At 38.1% G+C, this 27,159-nt stretch overlaps 1 protein-coding gene across 1 annotated transcript in view; it reads right to left on the reverse strand.

The window, feature by feature from the left end:
- LOC138789721 (cadherin-8) overlaps positions 1-27,159 on the reverse strand; it is a 336,813-nt gene that overhangs the window by 47,266 nt on the left and 262,388 nt on the right. The window contains exon 8 of the mRNA XM_069968497.1: positions 23,731-23,867. Within this exon, the coding sequence (XP_069824598.1) occupies positions 23,731-23,867 (137 nt within the window). The remainder of the gene's footprint in view (positions 1-23,730; positions 23,868-27,159) is intronic.

A 27,159-nucleotide genomic window follows, 5' to 3' on the forward strand; every position in this document is an offset into this window, starting at 1 on the left:
ATGACAGAAAATCATTACTAATATTTTAGAAACTATAACAGTTATCTAAAATTAATAACATATTAAACTCTTACTGCTAGTCTTAGCCAGTTTTCAGACCTATGCTTTTTTCTTTTACTAAATATTAATGTGTGTATGTGTGTATATATATATATATATATATATATATATATATATATATATATATATTTTTTTTTTTTTTTTTTTTTTTAAATATCTCTTATTGTATTGTAGTATGCCTGGTAGGGCTTAATAGGTGCAGTAAGATAGCAGACCTGTGGCCATTTTTAGGCCCCTGGTTGCCATATAAACTGTTATAATCCCTTGAGGGTTGAGTACGGGTTAGGGGGAAACAACATCTTTCAGAATCATGTAGCTTTCATTTTCCCCTTCTTTAAAAGGTTTTTGCACCATTACAGAGGACTTTAAAGGGGTAATCCAGCGCTAGAAAAACATGGCCACTTTTCCCCCTACTGTTGTCTCCAGTTTGGGTGGGGTTTTGAAACTCAGTTCCATTGAAGTAAATGGAACTTAATTGCAAACCACACCTGAACTGGAGACAACAATAGGGGGAAAAGTGGCCATGTTTTTCTAGCGCTGGATTACCCCTTTAAAGTCCTCTGTAATGGTGCAAAAACCTTCTCGTACACAACGATAAATACAGAGAGGTAAATAGTCTCTGCAATCCCTTATACTCAGCATATACAGCATGCTGTAAGATGGAGGAAAGTCCATCATGGGGCATGAACAAAGAAAATCTGTATGTTTAGAAAACGAAAGAAAAATACAATAAAAATAAATAAATGAATAAATAAAAAAATCTTTTTGTTCTAATACTGCCCCCTTTGGGATTTATAACCATCACCGGAGGTCCTCTTTAAAGACAGGTTACATTTTTCATGGCAGTAAAATAAATTAAAACACAATAAAAGCCTTTTCTTCATTATGGATACATTACTCCCTCTGGAACTGTACTAGTAATACTTTTGCCAATTCATTTCCCTAGATATAATGTTAAAAACATTAAAAATTTCAAAGCATGTCAAATATCTGTCAAAATTATTAGGAATGGTAATCGTCTGAAAATAATACATAATCCTTGGAACACTCTAGTTAATTGATATGCTTCCTAGGCCAGGAAATGGAATAGTGAGACCATTTTTCTAGTTCACTGAAACCTGTATAAGAAGCACAGCAGTGCCCAAAATAATTAAGTATTTTAGCTACAAGATTAGCTTAATGCATATCCTGGTCCATGAGTGATAGAAAAAAAATGATGTGAAGATAGTAAAAGTAGAATATGTATTCTCTGGTGATTTAAAGGCCTTCAATGTATTCTTTTGACGGTAGCCCCAATTTTATCTAATTATGCTTCCACTAGGCTGTAATGGCCTTTGGTTTTCAGATAATAGTGATGATGAGTCTTAAAAGGTTCTGTGACAAGGGTCATTTCTTATCTGTTTTTACAAGCACTGTATACAATATGTGTTTTCTATCAGTGAAAAAGACATTGTTTGTTATCTATCTATCTATCTATCTATCTATCTATCTATCTTTCTATCTATCTATCTTGATATATTTAATAATTTTGTCTATTATCTTTCTTTCTATTTTTCTAGGTATCTATTATCTTATTTTTATTGATACTTTTTTTTATACAACATATGACTTTTTGACCACTAATTTTTTTTTATGGAGGTGGATTGACAGGTCAGGGGCCATGAGAAGGCCCCAGGCTGCTATGAAAATCCATCAGAGCCCAGTGATTGTGTCAATGGGTTTCTGGTGGGGTAATGGAGCCATCCAGATTGTATATATGCCATGGACAAAGGTTAAACTACCTGGTTAAATTACCCCGAGCTCCTGTGATCCTAGTGTGGGAGCCCCACACCACCTCATACTAACCATTACCTTTATTCCTTTGAAATGCTCTTTAAGCTACAGTCATATGTTATAAAGCAGGTGTAGATATGTGGCCTGATAATGAATTTTGGCTAAAAAGAGTCAGTATGACTTTAATTTTCACCCATTAAAATCCCAGCTCTATGTATGTTTTGGGGTCCAGTGGGTGGCCTCTATGATTGACATCCTTCACTGTTGGAGTGTGATGGCGGTCAGGGACACACAGACGCAAAGACAGTGTGAGGCCCTGATGCTGCACCCGCCAACTGTCCCCTCCTTTTAGGGAACCTGACTCCTTAACAGGCCAGCCCCAACCTGAAGACTGCAGCTACACTGGCTAGGTGCAAACACACAAGACAGGAATGGGACAAACAAATCAAAATAAAAGCGAGGTCAGCAAACAGAGTCGGCAATAAACTGTTTATGAAGTACCAAGTCGGAAGGCAGTAAAATGGTCAAAGAAACAAAGCCAAGGTCCACACACAATGTTAAATCAGTCAGAATAATTGTTAACTTAAGCTTTACACAATTTAGACTCTATAGCGCGCAATGGGACATGGAAATGGGCAGAACTATAAGGGTGGTGAAGTCCCAGCCCCAGACCCTGATTGGGGCAGGGACTCCACCCTCCTAACAATACCTAAAGCTGACTGACAGGCTGCACCTGACAGTCAGTGTCACTGTAAAATGGAAAAACTTGAGACACCAGTTGCCAGAGATGCTGTTGGTGCATCACTCAGACCAAAATACCCAAAATAAGCAGCTGGATAAACAGATGAGACTGGTCTATGCATTCACAATAGACAGGAGAGGGGAGAGTATAGAGAAAGAAAGACTGATTAGTACAGTGCAGAGTTAGGCTATGTTCTTCCTATCCATAACACCTATGCAACGGTCGCTAGGAGGCATTCGGCATGTTTCTGCAGACAATTCTGCTGTTTCAGCTGAAGGAACATTCTTTTTTTTTTACAATTGGCTTGAAGGCACCCATGGGTGTGCCTGCAAATAAGTTAACCATCCACTACTATTTAAAGTATGGTGACCAGCCGTACTTTGCATAGTGTAAATAGCTATTGCCTCCAGGGGCTGTTCGCCATTATTTTAACACCCGATCAAAAGAACGGGTGTGAAAATAACGCTTTCAAACAGTAGTCAAGATGAGTAATAGTCAAGCCAACTTTCCCACTGCTCTATTTAAGTCTTAAAATATGCCTCCTACAGGGATAAGGGATACTTCATTTTATTAACAAAACTAGGGGGCTCTGGGCAGATATTTTTCTACCAGAAAAAAAATGATGATCCAAATTATAGTTTTATTATTGCTGAAAAGCTTAGAACAAAAAAAACTACAGAAGACTTCAAAATGGTTTCTTTGTTGCACACTATACAAAGGTTAATTCAGTCTCCATTCAAGTCCCCGGAGAGCCATCATATAGTAGAGTGCAGAGTGCTATATGGTTTTATTAATGGGCAAATTCCTCTGATCTCAGCCACTGCTTTAGCATCCAATAAAGAGCAGGTTGGCTTGTGGTGGAGTGTTCTATGTTATCAGGAAAGGTAAATGGGTTTTAGCCAAAATGGGAATTAACAATTAATGGATTCTCGTATTTTCTCACCTCTCTATCTCTCTTATATTCCACAAGCCTGACTGCAAAATTGAAATTGGTTTCACAGGGACTATTTTCATGCTGAATCCTATTTTTCAAATGTCAGAAAGGTAAGTAGATAGTGAGGATCTGAACAAAGTATCACCTATCATAGAAAACCCACGGAATAAAGTTTCAATTACATTTGGGCTATATGAATAGATAGGCTGAAAACTCCATTTTACAGAAAGGTATTACACTAAATTTAGAGGTTGAACCTTTTTGTTACCCTCCAGCTTGTCTTTTATTTTCATTAAATTGAATAGAGATCATACAGAAGGTTCAACAGCGTTCAATCTGCAGTTCTATTTAGACTCAAATGATAAAAGCTGAATATAACATTACTTGAAGAATCCTTATATGATGGATTGTGTGCTAATAGATGTATCACTACTTTAAAGAGTAACAATAAAATACTTTGACAATGAAATTTTGACATCTGTTATCCCTTTACCCTCTGTATAACCATTAGTAGGTGGTCGGTCAGCTAGAATCTTGTGATGGGTTTAAACTCCACATTCTCACCATAAAAAAGGGGGTGTGGGGAAGAAGGAAAAAAAAAGATAACATTGTTTTTATGTTTCTTCTGCCCCCTCTTACCAGGTACCTTGATGTCTTGTGATGTCTCTTTTCCCCCTTTCCTCTAGATGCCACAGTCCCTCCTGCCCTCTACTAAAGGATGCCTCCCTGTTGGCAGTGATAATACCCCCCAGGGTGGTTACAAAGAAGTGTGTGGTATAGACTTTGCAATCTTGTAATCAGAAGTAATTATGATGGTCTGGGCAAAAGAATGTCTACAATTAAAAGAAAACATCACCTTTAACAGAATTAAGTTGTGTATTTTGTTGCTGATTGCCTAGGATCAGTATTTTAGATGTACTTGTCTGGGCTGTTCTAAGCTTGGCTCTGGTTGTATTTGTGCAGGTTGCTTATTTTGGTACTGTATTTACTACACTGGTATAGCATTTATTTTATGAGCTTGGGTTTGATACTGTATTTATGTGCTTAGCTTTGGTATTGTATTTATGTACTGAACTATATTTGTGCACCTACAGTAGCTTGGTTTGGGAACTGTTTTTATGTACCGATCCTGTTTCTGGCATCATATGTATTTGATGTGGTGCTTATACTATATATACATTTATATAGTATAGGTATATATAGTATAAGTATAGGTGCTTATATATATTTACAATGCTAAGCTTTAGTCTTGCATCTTTGTATTGAATTTATTTGAGTTCTGCTGTTGTATCTATGCACCAGATTTGGTTCCTGCATCATATCATGTATAAAGATACAATTTAGTTTTCTAAAGTTGGTTATTGTTACTTAAATGCTTAAGTGCTTGTTACTCAAGCCAAGGAGTTTTCAATTTTCGAGTGATTAACTTGAATAGTGAACCCCATTGAAATCAATGGGAGACCTGAGATGCCCCTGCTCGGCAGAGAGGACAGTACCTGGTTAGGCTATTGCATTTTTTTTTTTATTCTAATTTTGTAGATTTCATCCCTTCAAGGCATATTTAAACAAAACATATGTTTCTGCAAGACACAATAGAACTCCAGTAGTAAGCGGACAATAAGTATTTGCCATATTTCTCAAGGGTGATTACATGGTGCTTGTTCAAGTAGATGCACTTGGCTAAGGAATGTTGAGAACCATTGGGATATTTGAGAAGGAATGCTGTGACTCTATTACTGGCAGTGTGATATTAGAAAATTTAGTACATAAGATCCAACTTAAGCATCAAATAGACTTTATACATATTCAGGCTTTGTTCACACTACGTAAAAAACTGCTGTATTTCATAACAACTGCCATATTTTTTTGCAAATAATGGCCGTTGTTTGCGCAAATACGGCCATTATTGTAAAATAGGGAAGTAGTTAACAAGTTCTAGGCCCACTAGGTTCTGGGAGAACTAGAAACGAACCTACCCTTAAAGGGCCTTTTTTAAATGGGCTGTTAAACCGGTAAATCACTTGAATTTAAATGTGCAATAAACCGGTAAATCATTTGAATTTAGGTTGCCTTCACACATACCGACTCGCAGCAAAAACTCGCTGTGAGTTTCTGCTACGAGCCGAGGTCCTGGAAGGCCCCTATCACTACATACAAGCAGTGGTCTGAAAGACCGCTGCGTGTATGTAATGCAGCCGCCCTCTTAACCCCTTCAGCTCCCACACCGGTCCTGCACCGCTGTCTCCATACATTACCTGGCTCTGGCTGCACGGGGTTCCGGGGTCCTGCTCTGCCGCCCAGCCAATCAGTGGCTGCGGCTAGGCAACACACTAATTGGCTGGGCGGCAGAGCAAGACGCCGGGACCCCGTGCAGCCAGAGCCAGGTAATGGCCGAAGGGGTTAAGGGGGCAGCTGCATTACATACACGCAGCGGTCTTTCAGACCACTGCTTGTATGTAGTGATAGGGGCCTTCCAGGACCTCGGCTCGTAGCAGAAACTCGCAGCGAGTTTTTTTCTGCGAGTCGGTATGTGTGAAGGCACCCTTAAGCAATAATCTTATGGTGTAAACATGGCAACGATCAAACAATAAATAAAACAGTGTTCAAATGTTGTTTATCACATCTTTTGAGCTGACCCCCAAATCATTGTTAACCACGGTAACATTTTTGCTTTCTGGTCCTTTTTTTAGAGAATATAAATGATAACAGAAAAACTTTTTTTCCACTCATGATTAGTGTTTAGGTGAAGTCATTTATTGTCAAACTACTGTGTTTTCTCTTTTTAAATCATAATGACAACGATCCAAATGACCCTGATCAAAAGTTTGCATACCCCAGTTCTCAATACTGTGTATTGCCCTCTCTAATATATTTGACAGCTTGAAGTCTTTTGTGGTAGTTGTGGATGAGGCTCTTTATTTTTTTAGATGGTAAAGCTGCTCATTCTTCTTGACAAAAGCCTCCAGTTCCTGTAAATTCCTGGGCTGTCTTGCATAAACTGGGCTCATGAGATCTCCCCGGAGTGGCCTAAGGATATTGAGGTCAGGAGACTGAGATGGCCACTCCAGGACCTTCACTTTGTTCTGATATCCAAGAATTGATAACGGCAGTTAGACATGTTCAAACTATGATTAACAAATGGAAAATAGGGGGCTTTGTAAAAACCAAACCAGTCAGGTAGAACAACAAACATTTTAGCCAAAACTGCCAGGAAAATTGTTAGGGATACAAAGAAAAACCCACAAATGTCAGCTGAAATACAGGACTCTCTGAAAAATAGCTGTGTGGCAGTTTCAAGATGCACAATAAGGAGGCAATTGAAGAAAAAGTCACCAGAAGAAAGCTGTTACTGTGCAAATGCCACAAAGTATCTCACCTATAATACACCAAACACGGAGAGAAGCCTTAAAACTTCTGGCCCCAACCATAAACATTATATTTGGAGAGGTGTCAACAAGGCCTATGATAAAAGGTACAGCATTCCTACTGTAAAGCTCGGGGGTGGATTGCTGATGTTTTGGGGATGTATGAGCTACAAAGGCACAGGAAACTTGGTCAAAGTTTGAGGAAAGATGAATGCAGCACGTTATCAGCAAAAACTGGAGGAAAATGTGCATTGATCAGCCTCGAGGCTGCACATGTGATGTACTTAGACATTCCAACATGACAATGTTCCAAAACACAAGGCCAAGTCAGCGTGTCATTGGCTGCAGCAGAACAAGGTAAAAGTGGACATCCGAGTCTCCAGACCTAAATATCATTGAGCCATACTGGGGAGATCTGAAATGCACAGTTCATGCAAGACAGTCCAGGAGGTTACAGGAACTGGAGGCTTTTTTCCAAGAAGAATGGGCAGCTTTACCATCTGAGAAAATAAAGAACCTCTAACACATCCTCTACACAACTAAAACAAAAAAACTTCAAGCTGTCATTGATGTTAGAGGGTACCATACACAGTATTAAGAACTGGAGTATGTCTTTGGATCAGGGTCATTTGGATGTTTTTGGTTGTCATTATGATTTAAAAAGAGAAAACACAGTAGTTTGACAATAAATGCCTCCCCCCCTCAACCACTAACCATGAGTGGAAAAAAAAAGTTTTGTGCTATTCATATACTCTGAAAAAAGGACTAGAAGGCAAAATTCTGCCGTGGTATGTAAACTTTTGAGCACAATTGTACATTGCTTGTGATCTGGAAATTGGCAGCACATATACTATATATACATACTGTATCTGTGCTGTTAGTTTCCAGGGCTGCATACAAGGATCCCTATATCATTATATATTTGAAATTATATTTTGTGAGAACAAAAAAGAGCAAGCGGTCCACCCATCTATTTGCATAGAGCAGGCCTACTAGATTGCATATGTTAACAGTACAGTCATTTGTCTAGAGTTACTCTGCCTCATTAAAGTAAAGTTTTGCATTTTTAAATACATTTTTTCAGCTTTTACATTTCTCAGTCTCCTTTACTTACTTCGTTTTTCATTCCTCTAAAGGTTCACGGCGAGACTTCCGAACAAAATCACAAATTTTCTCTTCGCTACTTGAAATGCAGTATAATGAGCATAATCTATTCTTACTTTTCATCCTAACCGAATTTCAACCTGAGCTTCCTGTTATTATTATAATATTTTCTTTTCCTGTTATGTGCGTGAAACTCTAATTCTTGGTATCATAATAGTTACAAATCTACTCTGTCAGTGAAAGAACATAGCACTGTGTCCCTTGACTAATTGACTAACAGGGAAATTTAAACCTACCAAGCGAGACGCAAATAATGGAAAACAAACATAAACAGTACAAGCCACAGTAAAAAGACAAAGGACAGAAAAAAAGCTGTTCAGCCATTCCTTATGTCATTTGTTCTTCTTCATAATTTAACAAGAAATAAGCAGGCCAGATTGCTGTGTATACTATAGCAGACAACACAAATGAATGAGCAGCCTATGCTAGGAAAGGATATGCTCAGTGAGTAGACGGTGTAACAGAAGGTACGATTATCAATTCACAGTTTAAAGAGCCTCTGTCATTAAAATGCTGTTTGTCTCTGCTGTTTTAGGATCCTGTACTAAAATTGTGACTAATATTAAAATACAATGTTATTGAACTTTTTGTGAATGAGTATGAATTTTTGTGTTAACTTCCCCAATAAAGATAACACTTATAAGCATATATTTAAAAAAAAAAAAAAAAAAACACACTGCGCACTCTATTAAAATATAACTGAAGAGAACCTGTCGCCAACTAGAGTTGTACACTCTAGTGGTTCTTAGGCCACATTCACACATCTGTGTGTTCTGTCCGCAAGTGTGGGCATGCAGTTGCGGACAGAACATAAAACCATTGTTAATGGCCCCATCCACGTGTCTATACATATTTACGGGCCATGATCCGCGCCGCAAAAAATAGAACCAGCTGTAATTTGGACCTTTTTTTTTTTCTGCAGCATGGTTTAAGTGCAAATGTAAAGCTCCATGAAGCACGGAACACTACAGATGCTTATATGTAGTGTGGTCTGTGGCCACGGGCTGCACTACGGGCATCTGAATGTGGCCTAAGGCATTGTTCATAATTACATCAAAATTTTAAATTCTTTCATTCTTGTATGCTGAAGGGATATAAAAGTGAATCGCATAACATACAGTAGTTGTCTATAGAATACACACTTATTTTGACTCTTAGCTGAACACCTACCCCAACAGGGGCCACTTTAGATAAAACCTAAAGTTTTAGATAAATTCTAAATCACTCTCTGGATAAATGTGTTGTAATACGGAATCCACAATGTGATCCTTTTATGAGCCTGTTCATGTTTTATATGGCCAGGTAGTCTTTAAATAGCTGAAAATCCATTTTCCTATATAATATGAGGTCATTCTTAGTAAGTACAACAGAATCTTCTATGCAGTAGTCAGAGTTGAGAACAAGTGCAGAGAGTGTCAATTGCTCTGGACATGTCAGGTCCTCCAGAGCAAGTTTGTACATGCTCTCAACTGAATAGAGGATTCTCCTGCAATAACTTAGGGCTTATTTCCACATCCCATATTTTACAGACACAGGCAAGCCCTGCAGCTTCATTACAGTGCCGCAAAGATGCAAACACTTTATCCACTCCTGGCATGATATTCATAAATCATGCCAGCCGGGGAAAGACTTTACTGAAGGGTGTCCCTGTCCATAGCATCCGTAATATAGGGTATGTGGGAATAAGCCCTTAGAATTACTGTAACAGATGGACAATTTATTTCTATGGGGATTTTCTCTGTAGAGGTGCCACTGGACAACTGAACACTTGCTGCTAAATCGAGTGATAAACCCATTATTAGTGATGAGCGAATAGTGAAATATTCGAATATTCAATATTCGTATGCATATCTCCCAGATATTCTACTATTCAATCGAAGATTCGATCCCATTAAAGTCAATGGGAACAAGTATTCGATTATTTAAAAACATCTATTCGACCACTTGGAGGTTCACCAAGTCCACAATGACACCTCAGGGAGAGGGAAGGGAGATTAGAACGCTTATTGAATATTTATCGAATATTCGGCGAACTATTCGATAATATTCGATACTATCGAATACCTTACTATTCGATCGAATATCTATTCGATCGAATAGTATTCACTCATCACTACCCCTTATATAAGGTCCCATCTATAAAAAAAAACAAAAAAAAACATTTTGTACAAAGCAGATAAACATGTTCACTATTGGCCAAAGCCATTTGAGGTGCCTGGGCAATAATAAATTGGATGGCTCTGATTAAGAATTTATAAGTAGCATTATAAAAATACTGCTACAATACTAGAGCAATACACTGGATCCCTTATATAAAAGAGATAGCACCTTTTTACAATGGTGGTATAAGGTAACCTAATAGTGGTATATGGTACACATATAATATTGTAGGCACCAAGGCTTTTTTTTTTTTTTTTGCTCTTGATATAAAATGTTAACAAGAACAAACTGTAAGATAAAATTGATGTTAACTTAAAAATAACTGTGACAGATGCTCTTTAACTCTTATGAGAAGAACCATGCAGTGTTTTACCGTTGGCAGGCCATTTTAGATGTAGGTAAAGAGACAAGAAACAAAATTAGCCTGTATCTGCAGTAAACCATACACTAACACTAGGTACAGGATACAGTCGTTCACGTCCAAAAGAAGCTGAGAAGACAACAGGAATTAGCAGAGCCCAGCATGATGTTAAGTTGATGGATCTGGACGTATAAAAGCTATAAGTTTTCGAGGCAATTTACAATAATGATATAGCTTTAGAGAGTGTAATTTGTTTTAAAGATTACCACTGTGTTTCAGAAAAGGGAAAGCACTTTCAGAGTATGTGTTAACTCATAAGGATAGCAGAAGGTCTAACTGACATTTTAGGGGAGAGATGTGAAGAAGTAGCATTTTATGACATTTTCCAAGTAGGAGTAGAAGAAACACCTTTTTCTGCAGATGATTAGGTGAAAGAGACACGGGGAGAACAGAAACACAGACATGTTTAGTTTTATTGTTCCCTCTCCCTGAGTTATTATTGGTGTAACATGTTTGGAGGGATGTAATAATATGTGTATTGCATGGTACAGATAATTAACACAAAAACTGGAGTCTTCATACTGTCCTTACTTATAATATAAAATATATTTATTGCAATGATAAGATGCAGCTAGCCCACATGTATTTAGACTCTTGTTGATTCTAAATCCTAAATTATGGTCCTTAAAGGGGTTGTCCACATGAAACAATCTCTGTTGGTTAAAAAGACCCCACAAAAATATAGTGATCACAGAAAATCCCACTCTAAATGATTAGCTGTAATATGTCGGGGAAGCTGACAGCAAGTGTTCAATTTCTCTGCAGCACCATCTAAGAGGAAATGAAGCATTACAATGTTCTCATTTAAATCAATGGGCTGTCTGTGTAATGCATGGACATACTACATCCTTTAGAGTGAGAAACTCCATTAAAGCGACTTTCCCCTGGACAAGAATGTTGCTATTTCACAAAAAGAAGCAGATCCTTCTAATTGTAGGCAACCAAAATATCTTTTTATTAATGCCTTTACATAGGACAAATAAATTAATAAATTATATACAAATGTATATATATATATATATATATATATATATATATATATATATATATATACACACACAGTGGTACCTCAGTTCTCAAACTGCTTGGATCTCAAACTGTATTTCAAGGAAAGTTTGCTTTGATTCTAAAACACTTGCTTGATTCTCAAACACTTTTTGGCCACCCAGTCTTGAAGTACACGGTATCTGAACAATTGCAAGCATGGATGGTGGATTGTACGTGGTGAGTTTAGCACTGATGAGGCTTCACATACAGTACGTCTGTGCAAGGAGCAGTTACCGGCACTACCACCTATATGCAGTGTGGTTCATATATGAGAAGATAGGAGTTATACTTATGAATGCCACTATGGTGGTGCTCACTGCGCGAATCGCAAGGCAATATGTGAACAGTCATCAACGAAGAAAAAATGCCAGGGCACTCACCAGTCAGCGTGCTATATTCTTTATTATTCGATATGCATCTTCAAGCAGATAAAAGCAGGCAGCGGGGTGAACGATAGAGACCCTTCACAGGACAGCCCCAGTACAGTACAGTACTGTATAAGACTGCTGGAGTGCATGTGCAGTACAGTAGTAGTACAGTCAGTGCACCACCATTTCCCATACTAGAATGTGCTGGGATGGTGGTGGTGGGGGGGCTCTATACAGTAAAGGATGACTGAGGAGTTAGTGATTGCTGTACTATAATTGCTGGTTTTGTTGAATGTTTCTGGTATATAATGTACTGTACAGTATATAGTGCTGCTCTGTATAATGTCCTGTACAGTATAGGGCTATGCTCACACTACGGAGGTTCACTGAAAATTATGGCCGTTGTTTCAATGGCCGTGATTTCCACAGAACTTACGTAGTGATGCCGGCTGAAGGGATCCCGGCCAGAGTGTATACACATGGTATACACTCCGGATGGGATCCTTGGCAGTGCCGTAGGAAAATGACATGTCAGTTTTCTGAGTCCGCTATTCAGTGAAAACCATATCGGTGCACACTATGGAGCGAGCGGCTCCGGACGCACGCTCCATAGTATGCAGTGGAGAGTTCTGATTTGGGCACGCACGGATGCACCCGCATCAGAACTCTGCGGCTGCAAACATCTTTTCTGAGACTGGTCATTCCGTAACCTGGCCGGGTCGCGGAACGGCCGGTCTCATACGCAGTCTGCACATAGCCTAGTACTGTACTGTACTGTACTGTAAAGATAAAAATGGGCCGTTTTCAGTGTAATAGATGGGTATTGTAGGTAATAATCGGTTGGTGCAGGAACCAATTAAACACATTTACATAATTTCCTATTGGAATATACTGCTTGGTTCTCAAACTGCCTTCCTGAACCGATATAATATTTTGGATGTTTGTCACACTTAAATGTTTCAGATCATCACACAAAGTAAAATATTAGACATACATAGCACAAGTAAATACAAAATGCAGTTTTTGGCTTTGTTCACAAAACATAAAAAAAGAGGAAAGGTGTCCATTTTTTCCTATTTAAAAAGACATCCGTTATTGACGCGATGTAATTGACTTCCATTGAAGTCAATGGAATGATAGACGTCCAATGTGCACAGTGTATTTATAAAATGGCTGATGTCTGCACGGATATGAAAATAATGATCATGACAATTATTTTGGAACGTCTATTACAAACAGCGGATGTGGTTTTTTAGTTGTTTACACACAGTTTTTTGTCACTGTCCTTTCATTGTTTGTTACTATTAAATTCAATGGCTTTTTTATTATAGAAACCCAAAGGCCAATTAGTAACCAAGACTAGAATAATTTACCAACAACCGTCACTGCACTGATAGGTGGCCAGACAGACGTAATTTTAAACTCAAAATGATGGACGTCATTTTAAACTGAGAGGAAAAGCGTGTGAACTAAGCCTTTAAATTAGGGTCTTTATTAATTAGGGAAAAAGTAATAAAAACCTACAGAGCACTGTGTAAAAAAACAACAAAAACATTTAGATTTTGGAGTGGCCTAGTGAAAGTCCTTGCTTTAATCTGATTGAGATGTTGTGACATGAATAGAGATGAGCGAACCTCAAGCATGCTCGAGTCGATCCGAACTGAACTTTCGGCATTTGATTAGCGGTGGCTGCTGAACTTGGATAAAGCCCTAAGGCTATCTGGAAAACATTGATATAGTCATTGGCTGTATCCATGTTTTCCAGACAACCTTAGAGCTTAATCCAAGTTCAGCAGCCCCCGCTAATCAAATACTGAACGTTCGGGTTCTGATCGACTCGAAACCGAACCCGGTTATCTCATCTCTAGACATGACCTTAAAAAAGCATTTGATGCTTGTAATGCAATGTGGGTGTATTACCTTAAGGCTATGTTCACACAACGTATGTTTTGTATAAATCAGGGCCGTTGTTGCAATTTGCAACAACGTCCGTAACTTACACAAAACATATGTTGTATTGCGAATGAATGGAATCCAAGCCGGAGCATATACACATAGTATACACTCCCGCCATGATTCCATCCCGCATGTCAGCATTACATGTCAGTTTTCTGTGACCGTTATTCATTGAGTGCAGAGGGGAATTGTGTGCAGTGGTGAATTGGGATGCGGGTGCACACAGATGCACCCGCATCCCAATTCACCAGAAATAAAGATCATCAGGGATGATCTTCTCTGACATCGAACGTTCTGTGACCCGGACGGGTCACAGAACGGCTGATGTCTTACGCCATGTGAACATGGCCTAATTCTGCAAATATTAGTGGCCAAAATTCCTCCAAACCGGCATAAAGACTTATTGGCAAATTTTACAATTGATTGCAGTTCTTGCTGCTAAGGGTAGCCTAAGCAGGTATTAGGTTTAGGGGAAATTACTTTTTCAAACAAAGCTTTGTAGCTTTTCATTACTTTTTCCCTTATGCTGGCTATGTTCACACAACGTCAAAAATAGAGAAAAGGCGTCCGATTTTGATATTTGAAATAACGTCCGTTTTTGTTGCTATTTACTGACTGCAACGGCAATGCATTGAAGTCAATGGGAAGACGGACGACCAATGCACACAGTCTATTCAATAACGGACGTTTTTGCTGCGGGTGTCAAAATAATGAACATGATTATTTTCGGACGTCTTTTGCAAACAGCGGACGTTTTTTATTAGCTGTTCACACACACTTTTTCTTTTCTCACCGTTCTTTCTCAGTTTTTACTATTAAATTCAATGGACTTTTCAATTAGGCCACACCCAAATGGCAATTAGTAACCCTAAACTAGAATAATGTACAAACACCATGTCATTACACTAAGGGGAGGCAAGACTGCTAAATGACGTCCGTTATTTAAACCTCAAAATGACGAACGTCATTTTAAATGGAGCTAAAAAAAACTTTGTGTGAACATTGCCTAATACAGATCTTAATTTAAAAACTGCCCTGTTTTTACTTGTGCTGTTTTACTGAGGCTGGGTTCACACTACGTATATTTCAGTCAGTATTGTGGTCCTCATATTGCAACCAAAACCAGGAGTGGATTAAAAACACAGAAAGGATCTGTTCACACAATGTTGTAATTGAGTGGATGGCCGCCATTTAATGGCAAATATTTGCTGTTATTTTAAAACAACGGCTGTTATATTGAAATAATGGCAGTTATTTACTGTTATATGGCGGCCATCCACTCAATTTCAACATTGTGTGAACAGATCCTTTCTGTGGTTTTAATCCACTCCTGGTTTTGGTTGCAATATGAGGACCACAATACAGACTGAAATATTTTGTACGTAGTGTGAACCCAGCCTAATTCAGTATTTTACTAACACAGTATTTTACTAATACAGTAGTTTAATTTGTTTGATTATTATTATTTGATAAAAAAAAAGAAAGGTAGCCCCTTGCTAGCCTGAAATGACTGCCAGCATGGATTGAAAAATGGCTTTTAACTGTATATTTAGTACAGATAGGATACAATTAAGCTATAGTGTCTCTTTAACAGCATGATACAACTACGATATGGAATAAAAGCACACTATATGTAGAATCGGTCCTACAGATTGGACACAGAGATGAAATTGCTTGGACATGAAGCTGTCTTCTGATTGAACTCTAAACAAGTCACATTAGGATTCCACAGAGATTTTTCCTATCCATTTCTAATAACCTGACTTGAGCTTCTACTTTCTAAAAAATAACTATCTCTATCATGATCTCCTTCATGCAGCATTACTTGTACAAATACATATGATGTCTAAATTAAAATTCAAAGCATTGTACATCTCCATCTAAATAAAACAGCTTTTTTGAAACGATTGTATTGACATGCAAAGATGTTCTCCGATATATTGTAAGGTGAACTGAATTGTAAATCAAGCATGCTCAATCATGATTCATCTATACTGCATCTTAAGCTGGGAGTTCGTACATAAAGGAGCTGAATATATTCGGCAGTGAAGACATTTTTAAATAAAACTTTTGTAGCATAAAATATAGCCAGTTAATTAATTCTGACCCATATCAACACTCTGACATAGAAAAAAGTATTTCCTCTCCCACTTCGTACAACATCCTAAAATACTCTAAGTACTGCTAACTAGCCTCAGGCGCCCTCTTGGTTGTTGCCCATTTGAACACAGTGAGAATATAAAATTGGTTATTGCAGACAAGATTTTAACCTCTTAGGCACAAATTTATAAATATAAAACAGGCAAAGTAGAACAAGATCAGCACAGATCAAAATAACTGAGATGTGTTCTACCGGCAGCAGTGGATTTTTGTTTCTTTACTACTAATATATGGACCATGTAGCTACAAATATAGGCCTTCTACGTGGTGTCTAGGAAACAATTCTAGGGCATATATACATACTGTAGCCCTTGACTCTTAGATAATAGAATATTTACATGTATAAGCTATGCAGGCTTTATGTGATATTTTCCCTAATGGATGTAGGAATCCCATCATGTATTTGAAGCTGTAACAGAGGTTTAGCTAGGTTCTATATTACCTGAGGCAAAGAGTTCACTGCCATAGTCCTCTATCTAAATAGCTTTCACAAGACAGATTGGCTTGTTGGTGCCTTCTGACACTCAGCACCAAAAGAACATGCCATACCAAACCCCTTAAATATTTTCCAAAAGTAGCAAACCTTCGATATTTGCTAGCATTAGAACAGTAAAGCTCAAAATATATAAAGTTGTTGTTGTGGCATACCTAACCATGTTTTACGCAGAAGACACTTTTAAGCATTAGGTGTTATCTGTAATTTTCTTTTTTTTTATCAAGTTTATAGGAATCACTTCCTCTGACAGAGAGGTCCATAGTGTCATTGCTCTTACAGTAAAAAAAATACTCCTTTGTGCTGGTGTAGAAAGATATTTTTCTCTAGGTGTAGAGGATGTTCCTTTGTGATAGATACAGCCCTGGGTATACATAGATCATAGGAGAGATCTTTGTACTGTCCATTGATATACTACATAGTTATTAGGTCACCCATCAACTGTATTTTTTCTAAGATAACTTAATCTAATTTTGATAATCCCTTTTTGAACCCTCTCAAGTGCCACTATGTCTTTCTTCTATACAGGAGGCCAAAACTATACAATATTCTATATTCTATAGTTATATAGTTTTTGAAAATAGAAGAACTGTTTCTTTGCATGTTTATCTATGCCATTCCTGATGCACCCCGGAATATTATTTGCTGTGGCACCAGCTGCCTGATACTGGTTTCCACTGTTTAAATGTCTTTTTTTGGGCTCTGAATAGTTTTAGGGTGGTGGTGGTGGTGGTGGGTCTATTGTACCCTGTGTCCTATCACCACTACACCTCACTGTGCTGCTTGCCCTGCATAATTAGTGACTGTGCAAACAACACAGAAAGGAATAGCTATTCACAAAGGCACCAAAACAACATGTTTTGACTTTTGTTCTCAATATCTAACCAGCCTTCCCACCTGCTTGGTGTAATGGAAGATCTCCCTCTAAAGGGAAAACTGAAAAAATAAAAATAAAAAAAGCCCATCCCTATTTAACTGTTGGCAGAAAAAGATCACTTGGTCCATTTAGTCTGTCTTTTTAGTATTTCCCTTCTTGTTATCCTGGGTTAGATATATGTTTATCCCAGGCAGATTTAAATTCTGTTATAGTAGATTTACCTACAACATCTACTGTAAGTTTGTTCCAAGCATCTACTACTCTTTTAGTAACATTTTTAATATTTTAATATATTTTATATTTTAATAGTAATACCCCCCCCCCAATTAACCTCTCACTGTGTCCTCTTGTTCCTGAGCTGTTTTGTTTCCTTAAAAACACTTCCCTCCTGAAGCTTATTTAGTCCTTTAACATATTTAAAGGTTTCGATCGTGTTCCCCCTTCCCTTCTTTCCTCCAGACTATACATAAATTCAAATCCTTAAGTCTTTCCTGATATGGTTTATGCCTCACACCCTCCACCACTTTTGTAGCCTGTCTTTGGACCCGTTATATTTTATCAATGTCCTTTTTTAGGTGAGGTCTCCAGAACTGGACACAGTATTCCAGAGGTGGTCTCACCAGAGCTCCATACAGTGGGATCACAGTCTCCCTCTTCCTACAGGTTATACCTCTAGCTATACAGCCCAGCATATGATTGCCTTTCCCTACCACTTGTTTGCACTGGAGACTCATTTTAAGGCAGTCAGAAATCCCTTTTCCTAAATCCTTCTCCTCTGTAGTGTTTGCCAACACAGAACTGCCAATATCATACTCATATAGAGGATTCCTCCTCCACAAGTGCATTATTTTACATTTGGAAACATTGAACTATAGTTTCCATTGTTTGGACCACTTCTCTAGAAAAGCTTAACCCCTAGACGACCCAGGACGTAGAGTTACGTCATGGAAGTCTGTCCCCAGACGACCCTGGACATAACTCTACATCCTGGGTGTTTCTCCCGCTATGAAGCGCGCTCTGGAGTGGAGCACGCTTCATAGGAGGTGGGGACCGGCTGCAGTGAGCAGCCGGGACCTCACCAGTAATGACACGCTGCAGCGATCGCGCTACCGCGTGTCATTAACCCCTTAAACGCTGCGTTTAAGTGTAAGTGACAGGGGGAGTCCCCTGTCACTTACCGATCGGGACCCCCGCAGTGTGACTGCGGGGGTTCCGATCATTAAAACGGACCGCCGGAGGTCTCTCACCTGCCTCCGTGCGGTCCGATCGGCGATCTGCTATACTGAGCCTGCACAGGCAGGCTCAATGAGCAGATCGCCGATAACACTAATCACTGCTATGCCTATGGCATAGCAATCATCAGTGTACAAATCACACTAGTGTATGTAGAAGTCCCCCAAAGGGACTTCAAATGTGTAAAAAAAAAAAAGTTCAAAACACTATTACACTACCCCAAAACCCCTCCCCCAATAAAAGTTGAAATAACCCCCCCTATCCTATTATATAAATAAAACATATAAAAAGAAATAGATAAACATATAATATACCGTAGCGTGCGTAATTGACCGATCTATTAAAATATAACAAGCGTCATTGTGATCGGTGAATGGTATACACGAAAAGAGGGAAAAAAGTGCGCAGATTACCGATTTTATGTTACATTATATATTAAAAAAAATCAATAAAAAGTGATCAAAACGTCCGATCTTCACAAATATGGTATTAATAAAAACTAGAGATCATGGCGGAAAAAATGACATCCCATACAGCCCCGTAGGTGAAAAAATAAAACTGTTATAAGTGCAGTGCACAATAGGCCCATTTTATTAATATTTAATTGCCAAAAAAAAGGATTTCATAAAAAATATATATATATAACATTACAGAATCTGTGTAACCTGCATACGGTTGTGTACGGACTGACCTATAGAATAATAGTATCATGTCGCTGTTACTATATAGTGTATTACGTAGACACAGGACCCCCCCAAACATTACCATATTGCATTCTTTTTTACGATTTCACCTATTTATATCTTCATTAATAATAATTTTGGAATTCCATCATACATGTTATGGTAAAATGAATGACGCCATTACAAAGTACAACTATTCCTGTAAAAAACAAGCACTTACATGGCTTGTAGATAGAAAACTGAGAGTGCTAGAGCTCTTAGAAGAGGGGGAGGGAAAAACGAAAACACTAAGATCAAAATTTGCGCGGTCCACTGGGTCATTTTGGGCCTGGTCCTCAAAGGGTTAAAGGGGTTGTCCAGCAAAAAAATAAAAATAAATTTCAAATCAACTGGTGTGAAAAAGTTATATACATTTGTAATTTACTTCTATTTAAAAATCTCAAGTCTTCCCATACTTATAAGCTACTATCCTGCAGGAAGTGTTGTTTATTTACATTCAGAAACAGTGCTCTCTGCTGACATCTCTGGCTAAAACAGGAACTGTCCAGAGCAGCAGCAAATCCCCATACAAAACCTCTCCTGCCCTGGACAGTTCCTGACTCAGCCAGAGATGTCAGCAGAGAGCACTGTTTCTGAATGTAAATAAACAACACTTCCTGCAGGATAGATAGTAGCTCATAAGTATGGGAAGACTTGAGATTTTTAAATAGAAGTAAATTGCAAATCTATATAACTTTCTGACACCAGTTGATTTGAAGGAAATATTTTTTTCCAAGGACAACCCCTTTAATCATTTTCCATATTACTGACACCTCTAGAAATATCAACCCTAGTGCACACTTGTGTCTTGATGCTGCTAGGGGGGTTCATAGAGGGGTCACGCTGTTACCCCACTCTGAACCATGCCGCTCCCGGCTACTATCAGTAGCCAGGGACTCTGGCTAATAGCAGGCTGATGACCGCATCCGTCTAATTAACCATTTAAAGCAACTCAGTACCCACAATCTGCCCTCCCTGCCATTTAAAAAAAAATGCTTGTACCATCGGATAACTGCTTTTAATCCAAGATTGGTCCTGGGGTCCATTTGTCAGGTATGGAGTGATTGTCCTAAAAAGCAACTTTTATACTTGCAGCACTGTGTCAAATTGGCATGGCCTAGAGTAACTGCACCTTAGGCCTGCTCCGTCTCTCCGTCCCTCCTCCTCGCCCTCTTCATAATTAGGAATGCCCCAGGGTAGGATTTCTCCTAATCCTTACTTGACTGAACACTGTACATATGTTGGATTGTTAAGGCACATAGGAAGTGTTCAGACAGGTGATGATTAAGAGAAATCATGCCTAGGGGCATTCCTGATGATGAAGAGGGTGGAAAGGAGAAAGAGAGAGGGCCTAGGGCAGAGACATTCTAGGCCACGCCAATTTGCAACAGGGCTGCAGGTTGAAAAGTTTTTTTTAGGACAATAATTGCATCACCTGCCGAATGGACAGATCTTGGATTAAAAGCAGCTATCCGACGGTACACAGTTTTTTTGTTTCCTTTTTTGGGGGAGGGGCAGATTGGGAGTACATGTTTACTTTAAATGCTGCTGATCTTAAAATAGGGGGGGGGGCAAAATTGCTGATATTTTTTGTTACTTCAAATCCAGAAAACTTGTTATAAAAAATTATCTAAAATTTGCATATAGGCATTTAAGGTACCGCTAGAAAGTACACATCATGGCACACAGCCGGTGTCATAGAGGATCATCCCAGCTGGTACTGCAGTACCGTCCGGATGATCTTAATTTCTGATTAATTTGGATGCCCGCATCCGATTTCCCCTCCTGCAAACAATGGAGCGTGTGGCCGGAGACTCATGCTCCATTGTGTGAACTGACAGTTTCTCTGCATCCGCTATTCATTAAATAGCAGCCGCAGAAAACTGACATGTCAGTTTTCCATGCGGCCGGACAGAATCGCGGCGAGAGCGTATACTATGTGTATACTCTCCGCCCGGGATTCTATTCATTCACAATACAATGTATATTTTGTGTAAATCATGGCCGTGCAAATTGCAAAAACGGCCATGATTTACACAAAACATAAGTTGTGTAAACATGGCCTTAAATTGTATCAGAACTTCTCAGAAACATTCAAAATTATTATTATCTGGAACAATTACAACATGTAGGAAATTTTGTAACACTGTAAACATTTTCTTACAGGCACTTTTTAAAGTGCTTGATTTAGATTTATTTTCCTATAATTCTTTTTACAAATGCCCCAAAAAATTATTCACAAAGCTAATTACAACATCCTGACAAAGTTTTACAGACATTTTGTTTTTTCTTTTCTTTCCTTGGCAACAGAATCGGTGTAGAAGTAGCTGCTTGGTATTTGCTTACATACAAACATGGGCTAATTTGTCCAAGCAGCACATTGCTAGAGGTGACTCTTCTAATGATCTCACTAGTTCTTCACATAATTGGATTGTATTGATTTTTTTTAATGGTATTATAGAATCTCAAAAAATTACCATCTGACTCTAATTATATGCTACTGCAATCATAAGTGTTATCATAACTGTAAATAAAACACATATTCACATCACCAATGTAAACCCAAAGTGCAAATGGAACTTTTTGCTTCTTAGTCAGATTTTCTTGTTTATATACCGATTTTTTTTTATTACTTTTTTTTTTTTTTAGGACTTTCCAAGCATGGACCGCCAAGTAATCCTCTATAATTGGAGTTTTTAATTGGACAACTTCTAATTAAAAAAATAAATAAATAAGCCGTCTGGTACAAATTTTAAAAAATGATCGTGCATGTATGCAAAATGCTTTCTTGTACTGCCAATTAAAATCATAGCCTAGAAAGCAGCCGGAACCTAATTAACTATTACTTTCACCTTCAACAATACCATCGTTGTAATAAAAGCCGTTCAATTATTGCTGTTCACAAACTGGAATTGTTGGATAATCAGTGATTGTATCAATAGGTCAGCTCTAGAGAAACACTCTGGTATTGGAGTAAACAAAATGATCTTGCACATTTTTAAAATTGAAAATACCGTAAAAGCAGAACATTTAGGTGCCATAGACAAAATCCAATTAACATGCATAAAAGTATAACAGGTTATATGGACTACTCATTCTGTCTGATCACTACTTTCCACCATAAATTGACACAAAATATAGAAGCACAGAAAATAGTCCTTAAGAACCTCACAAGACAAAGGTCCAAGTAAATCCAAATAAAAGTATTTTGAAACCGCTTATCCAACTGATGTGTTTCTCTTTAATCACATTATGCAATGTTTCAATATACAAGGCTTGAGAATGGGATTGCTTGGTATGATTAAAAGAAAACTATTAGCAGATTTGTGCATTCAAACTGGCTGGTAGTTCCCACTAGCCACTAAATTCCTCTTACAGTCACCTGTCTTCCCACACTCCTAAGTGCTGTTGTTTTTGTGATATTCAGCGCTATAAAAATATGCAAATCCACCCATTGGGAGAACTGGGGGCATGGCTTGGCCCACCAGAGCACTGTTTGACTTGCCTGCCCCTAGCGCAGGAGGTATGAGCATTGTAGGCGGTGAGCAGGCTTAATGGTGCTCATCTGATGGTAAGAGGAGTTCACTGGCTGGTTCACAATAATTTTTCTGTAAAGAGAAACACTTCACTTGGTTGGGCTGTCTCTGAGTGCTTTTATTTGCTTTTCACCAGAGACACTCAGAAAAAAAAGTGATGTTATTTCCAGATCCATTTGGAAATGCAAAATTCTTTGAAAGGGTTTCTAAGGAAAACAAAAACATTGGTAAATTAAGGGAACATTGTGCAAGCAAAAGAGAACCACAGATGACTGCATCCCCCAATCCCCTGAGTGATTCACCATCTCTGACCATCCAGAAGCAGGTGCTACAAATTTACTGCAAATCTCTGCAGTAAAATTAGGGCTGTGTTCACACATGTTGGAGTGTCATTGCAGTACTGCAGCGTCTTCACAAAAATGATGAAGTAACACAATTACATGATGCTAAATGGCACAGAGGATCAGAGCTGTATTTTACCACATAAAACTAATAAACTACCCCAGTTAATACATTGTAATGACACAACAATTTATGGCAAAAAATCAACTCAACTCAAGACTTGTTCCAACAGAGACTAATTGCAGACAAATTTATCATGATGTGTTCGACATTTTAAAAATAAGTGACAGATTTGACAGCATCATCAAATATATACAATGAACACCATTGATGCATTATTCCTTTGACAGTCCAAAAAAAAAAAATTCTAAACTTACTTGTTTCTGTACCCACCACTGTGATGTTATGCCACATAGTTGTCTCTCTGTCTAATGCTGTAGCCAGTGTTATTCTGCCATCTTCTGCATTAATATTAAATTGACGGTCAAGATCTGTATGCCGATCGATAGAAAACCTATCAATAAATAAATAAATATAAAAAATAAATAAACACAAATAGTTTTTTTTTTTTTTTTTTGCATTGCTAATAGCAATTCTAGATTTCAAAAGTAACATCAGATATTTACTCAGTGGCACCATATGTTACATGTTTCACAAACACTTAGTAAATCAAGTGCAGCATGATATATAGACATCGTCAATAAGGAAATTATGAGCCAGATTCAAGTTTGGCTGATGACACGTTTTAAACCTCTTATTAATCAAGCTATAAATATGCAATCTACGACATTTATCGTGATACAATATATCAAACTGGCTGCATGCCATGCAAATTAATTACACTGGCATCTCAGTGGTATAATATTTAAAGCTGTGATTTATTGGTAGATTATTTCAGTTAAAAAAGAATAAAAGAATTTCCAGTTCTCTCAGAACATTAGTCTCAGTCTAAGCAATGTCAAGAGTCTGCTTTACGGGAGCACTCAAACTAGATGAAGGCCTCTCTCTCATATATACTTTTGGGTTAAAAATACTTTCTGGGTTTAATGCATTTTTAGGCTATGTTATCACAATGTCAAAATTAGAGAAAAGGCAGACGCTTTTGTTATTTTTTTTATTACCATAATTTAACTGACTGCAATGGCAATTTATTGAAGTCAATGGAAAGACGGACGTCCATTGCATGTTACTACCAGGGAAGTCAAAATAATGATCATGACAAATATTTACGGACGTCTTTTGCAAACATAGGAGGTTTTTTATTAGTTGTGCACACATTTTTTCTTTTGTCATGGTTCTTTCTCCGTTTTTACTATTAATTTTAATTGACTTTTTAATTAAACCACATCCAAAGAACAATTAGTAACCCCAAACTAGAATAATGTGCTAACAGCAGTCATTGTGCTAAGGGGAGGCCAAACAGTTAAATGATGTCCGTTATTTTAGACTCTAAATGATGGACACCAACACCTATATAGTACTATGCGTCCTAAGTAATGAATCAAATCATTTAAAGTTCAAAATTACGACAAATTACGATTAAATCCATCACAAACAGAACAATATAAAATCCAGACCTGGGAGGTGGAAGACCCCAATACAGGGACAGAAGTAACATGATATTCATTCAAAGTGCATGTGCATATTAGTAAACCTGGTAATCAACTCATTCAGAAAAATGCATATGTAAAATAACGTGCAAGTTCTGTGCTATGATGCTTCAGTACGCTGAACAGAGTTACGGTACAAAATATAACCATGCATATGTAAACAATTGTTACCAATATGTATAGGGTCCCAGTTCGCCGGCCTCCCACCTCACTCCAATGCCGTTTCGAACCGCTTCTTCAGGGAGTAGTGAGGGGGAGGACCGGAGGACTTAATAAATGTAACTATAACATAGGCACATCCGACAATGGCCATGTTGGAAATGGGCTAAAATCCTGACAGATTGGTTAAAAAATACGAGTCACCAAAATCAATGATAAAAACAACAAAATGACAGAGAATTGCTCTGGATTGTGGCAAATCAAAAACAAAAACAAATGGGATCAAATAAAAGTGCAAGTGCTGTGCAGATTGCATAAATACCATATGAATGCCTGTAAACACTTGGAAATATACTGGTGTAAAAAGTCATACTGAATGTGTACATGAATGTGAAAAAAAATCAATAATAATAAAAATCGGAGAAAAATGCACCGCAGTGCATAGGTGTGGTGATGCAAACGTGAAACATAATGGGTGAGATTTATCAAAGCGTGTAAAATTTAGACTGGTGCAAACTGACCACAGCAGCCAATCACAGCTCAGCTTCCAGCTCTGGTGAAAGCAAAGTGAAGCTGTGATTGGTTGTTGTGGCCAGTTTGCACCAGTCTAAATTGTACACCCTTTGATAAATTTCCCCCAATGTGATGAGTGTGTGTGTGTGTATGTGTAAAAGTGTGTGTGAGGGAGATATGTGTGTATATAAGTGAATATATGTAACATCCATATATGATGCTGACAAAGATGTCCCAATAAAATATAAGTGGATGGATTATGTTGTGTGTTGTCTTAACATCACATATATCCATATGGCATATGTATATGGATGTAATGTCATAGAGTCCTCCGAGCCCCTGGTGCCAAAAAATAGGCATGTATTCTTGATTCTATTCATGTCTTTATACAGATTGCATAGCATTCAACACTCAGGGGGGTATTTATCAATGTTGCGCTCCTGACGTACCCAAGGAGAATCACAGATTCTTCCCGTCTCCCAGGCATACGCCAGGCATATCCCTCACTTGCCCAATAAACAGCCGGGCATGGGGGGTGGCAAGGTGGAGAGACCTGATTTTAAAAAAGTACTTTACATGCCCATTTCTAGCCACTATACTATTCCATTGTATGGACAAGAAAATGGATCTGGGCAGTAGAATTTTCTTCATTGACAGCATTTTGTGTAGAAAAGGTACAATATTTCAGTACAATCACTTGTCTTCTGTAATAAGCTCTAGCATTTCTAAAAACTGAGAATGAAGACTGATGGTGGAGAGAGATCAATGCCAATCTGTGATCCCATATGTTTTCAACAGTTTGACATGTAGAAACGCACTCATTGGAAGATTGAGTTGCCATAGCAACTGTCCCAGTAAGTTTTGCGCATGAGCCCTAATTTATTTAATAGGACTTGTACACAAACATTTCTGGGAGTGGGGAGTTTGCCTTGGCAACCCAATCCCTTGGTACAAGCTGCATCACTCCATGCCAAACTGTGGAGTGCTGTACATAGCAGCACATAGTGGCAATGACCCTTTAAATACATTAATATTACTCATGTCACTTGGGTTACATAAATCATTGATACAAAAAACTTTATAGATCAAAAAGGAATAAATACAATGGTCAAAACTGTCAGTGTAATGAATTCTTACAGTTGCAGTGGTCATTGAAAACCATGGCTGCAGGTTTCCTAATTCATTTTGTTGTTTTAATTTCAGTAGAACAATGGCCGAAGTTGTTCACATAGTCCATTAAGTTTGGCCATAGTTCACTGCGGTCTTACAAAACAATGAACATGTCTATTTTCTACGGCCACAGTTTCCAAACAACGGCAGAAGAAGACCGTGTGACCGTTCTGCCAGCTGTAGTGTGAATGAAAGTTATGGTTAATTTTCAGTCACACCTATATGGCTGTGACCATACTGTAAATTCGCTCATCTCTACTTCTAATTCATTATATAATAGCTATGAATGAATACACCTAAGATGGATTACAGCATAGCAGTAACCCAAGGTTCTTCCCCTTACCCATTCAGCAC

This window comes from Dendropsophus ebraccatus, chromosome 4 (genome assembly GCF_027789765.1).
Source record: "Dendropsophus ebraccatus isolate aDenEbr1 chromosome 4, aDenEbr1.pat, whole genome shotgun sequence".
Classification (NCBI taxonomy): Eukaryota; Metazoa; Chordata; class Amphibia; order Anura; family Hylidae; genus Dendropsophus; species Dendropsophus ebraccatus.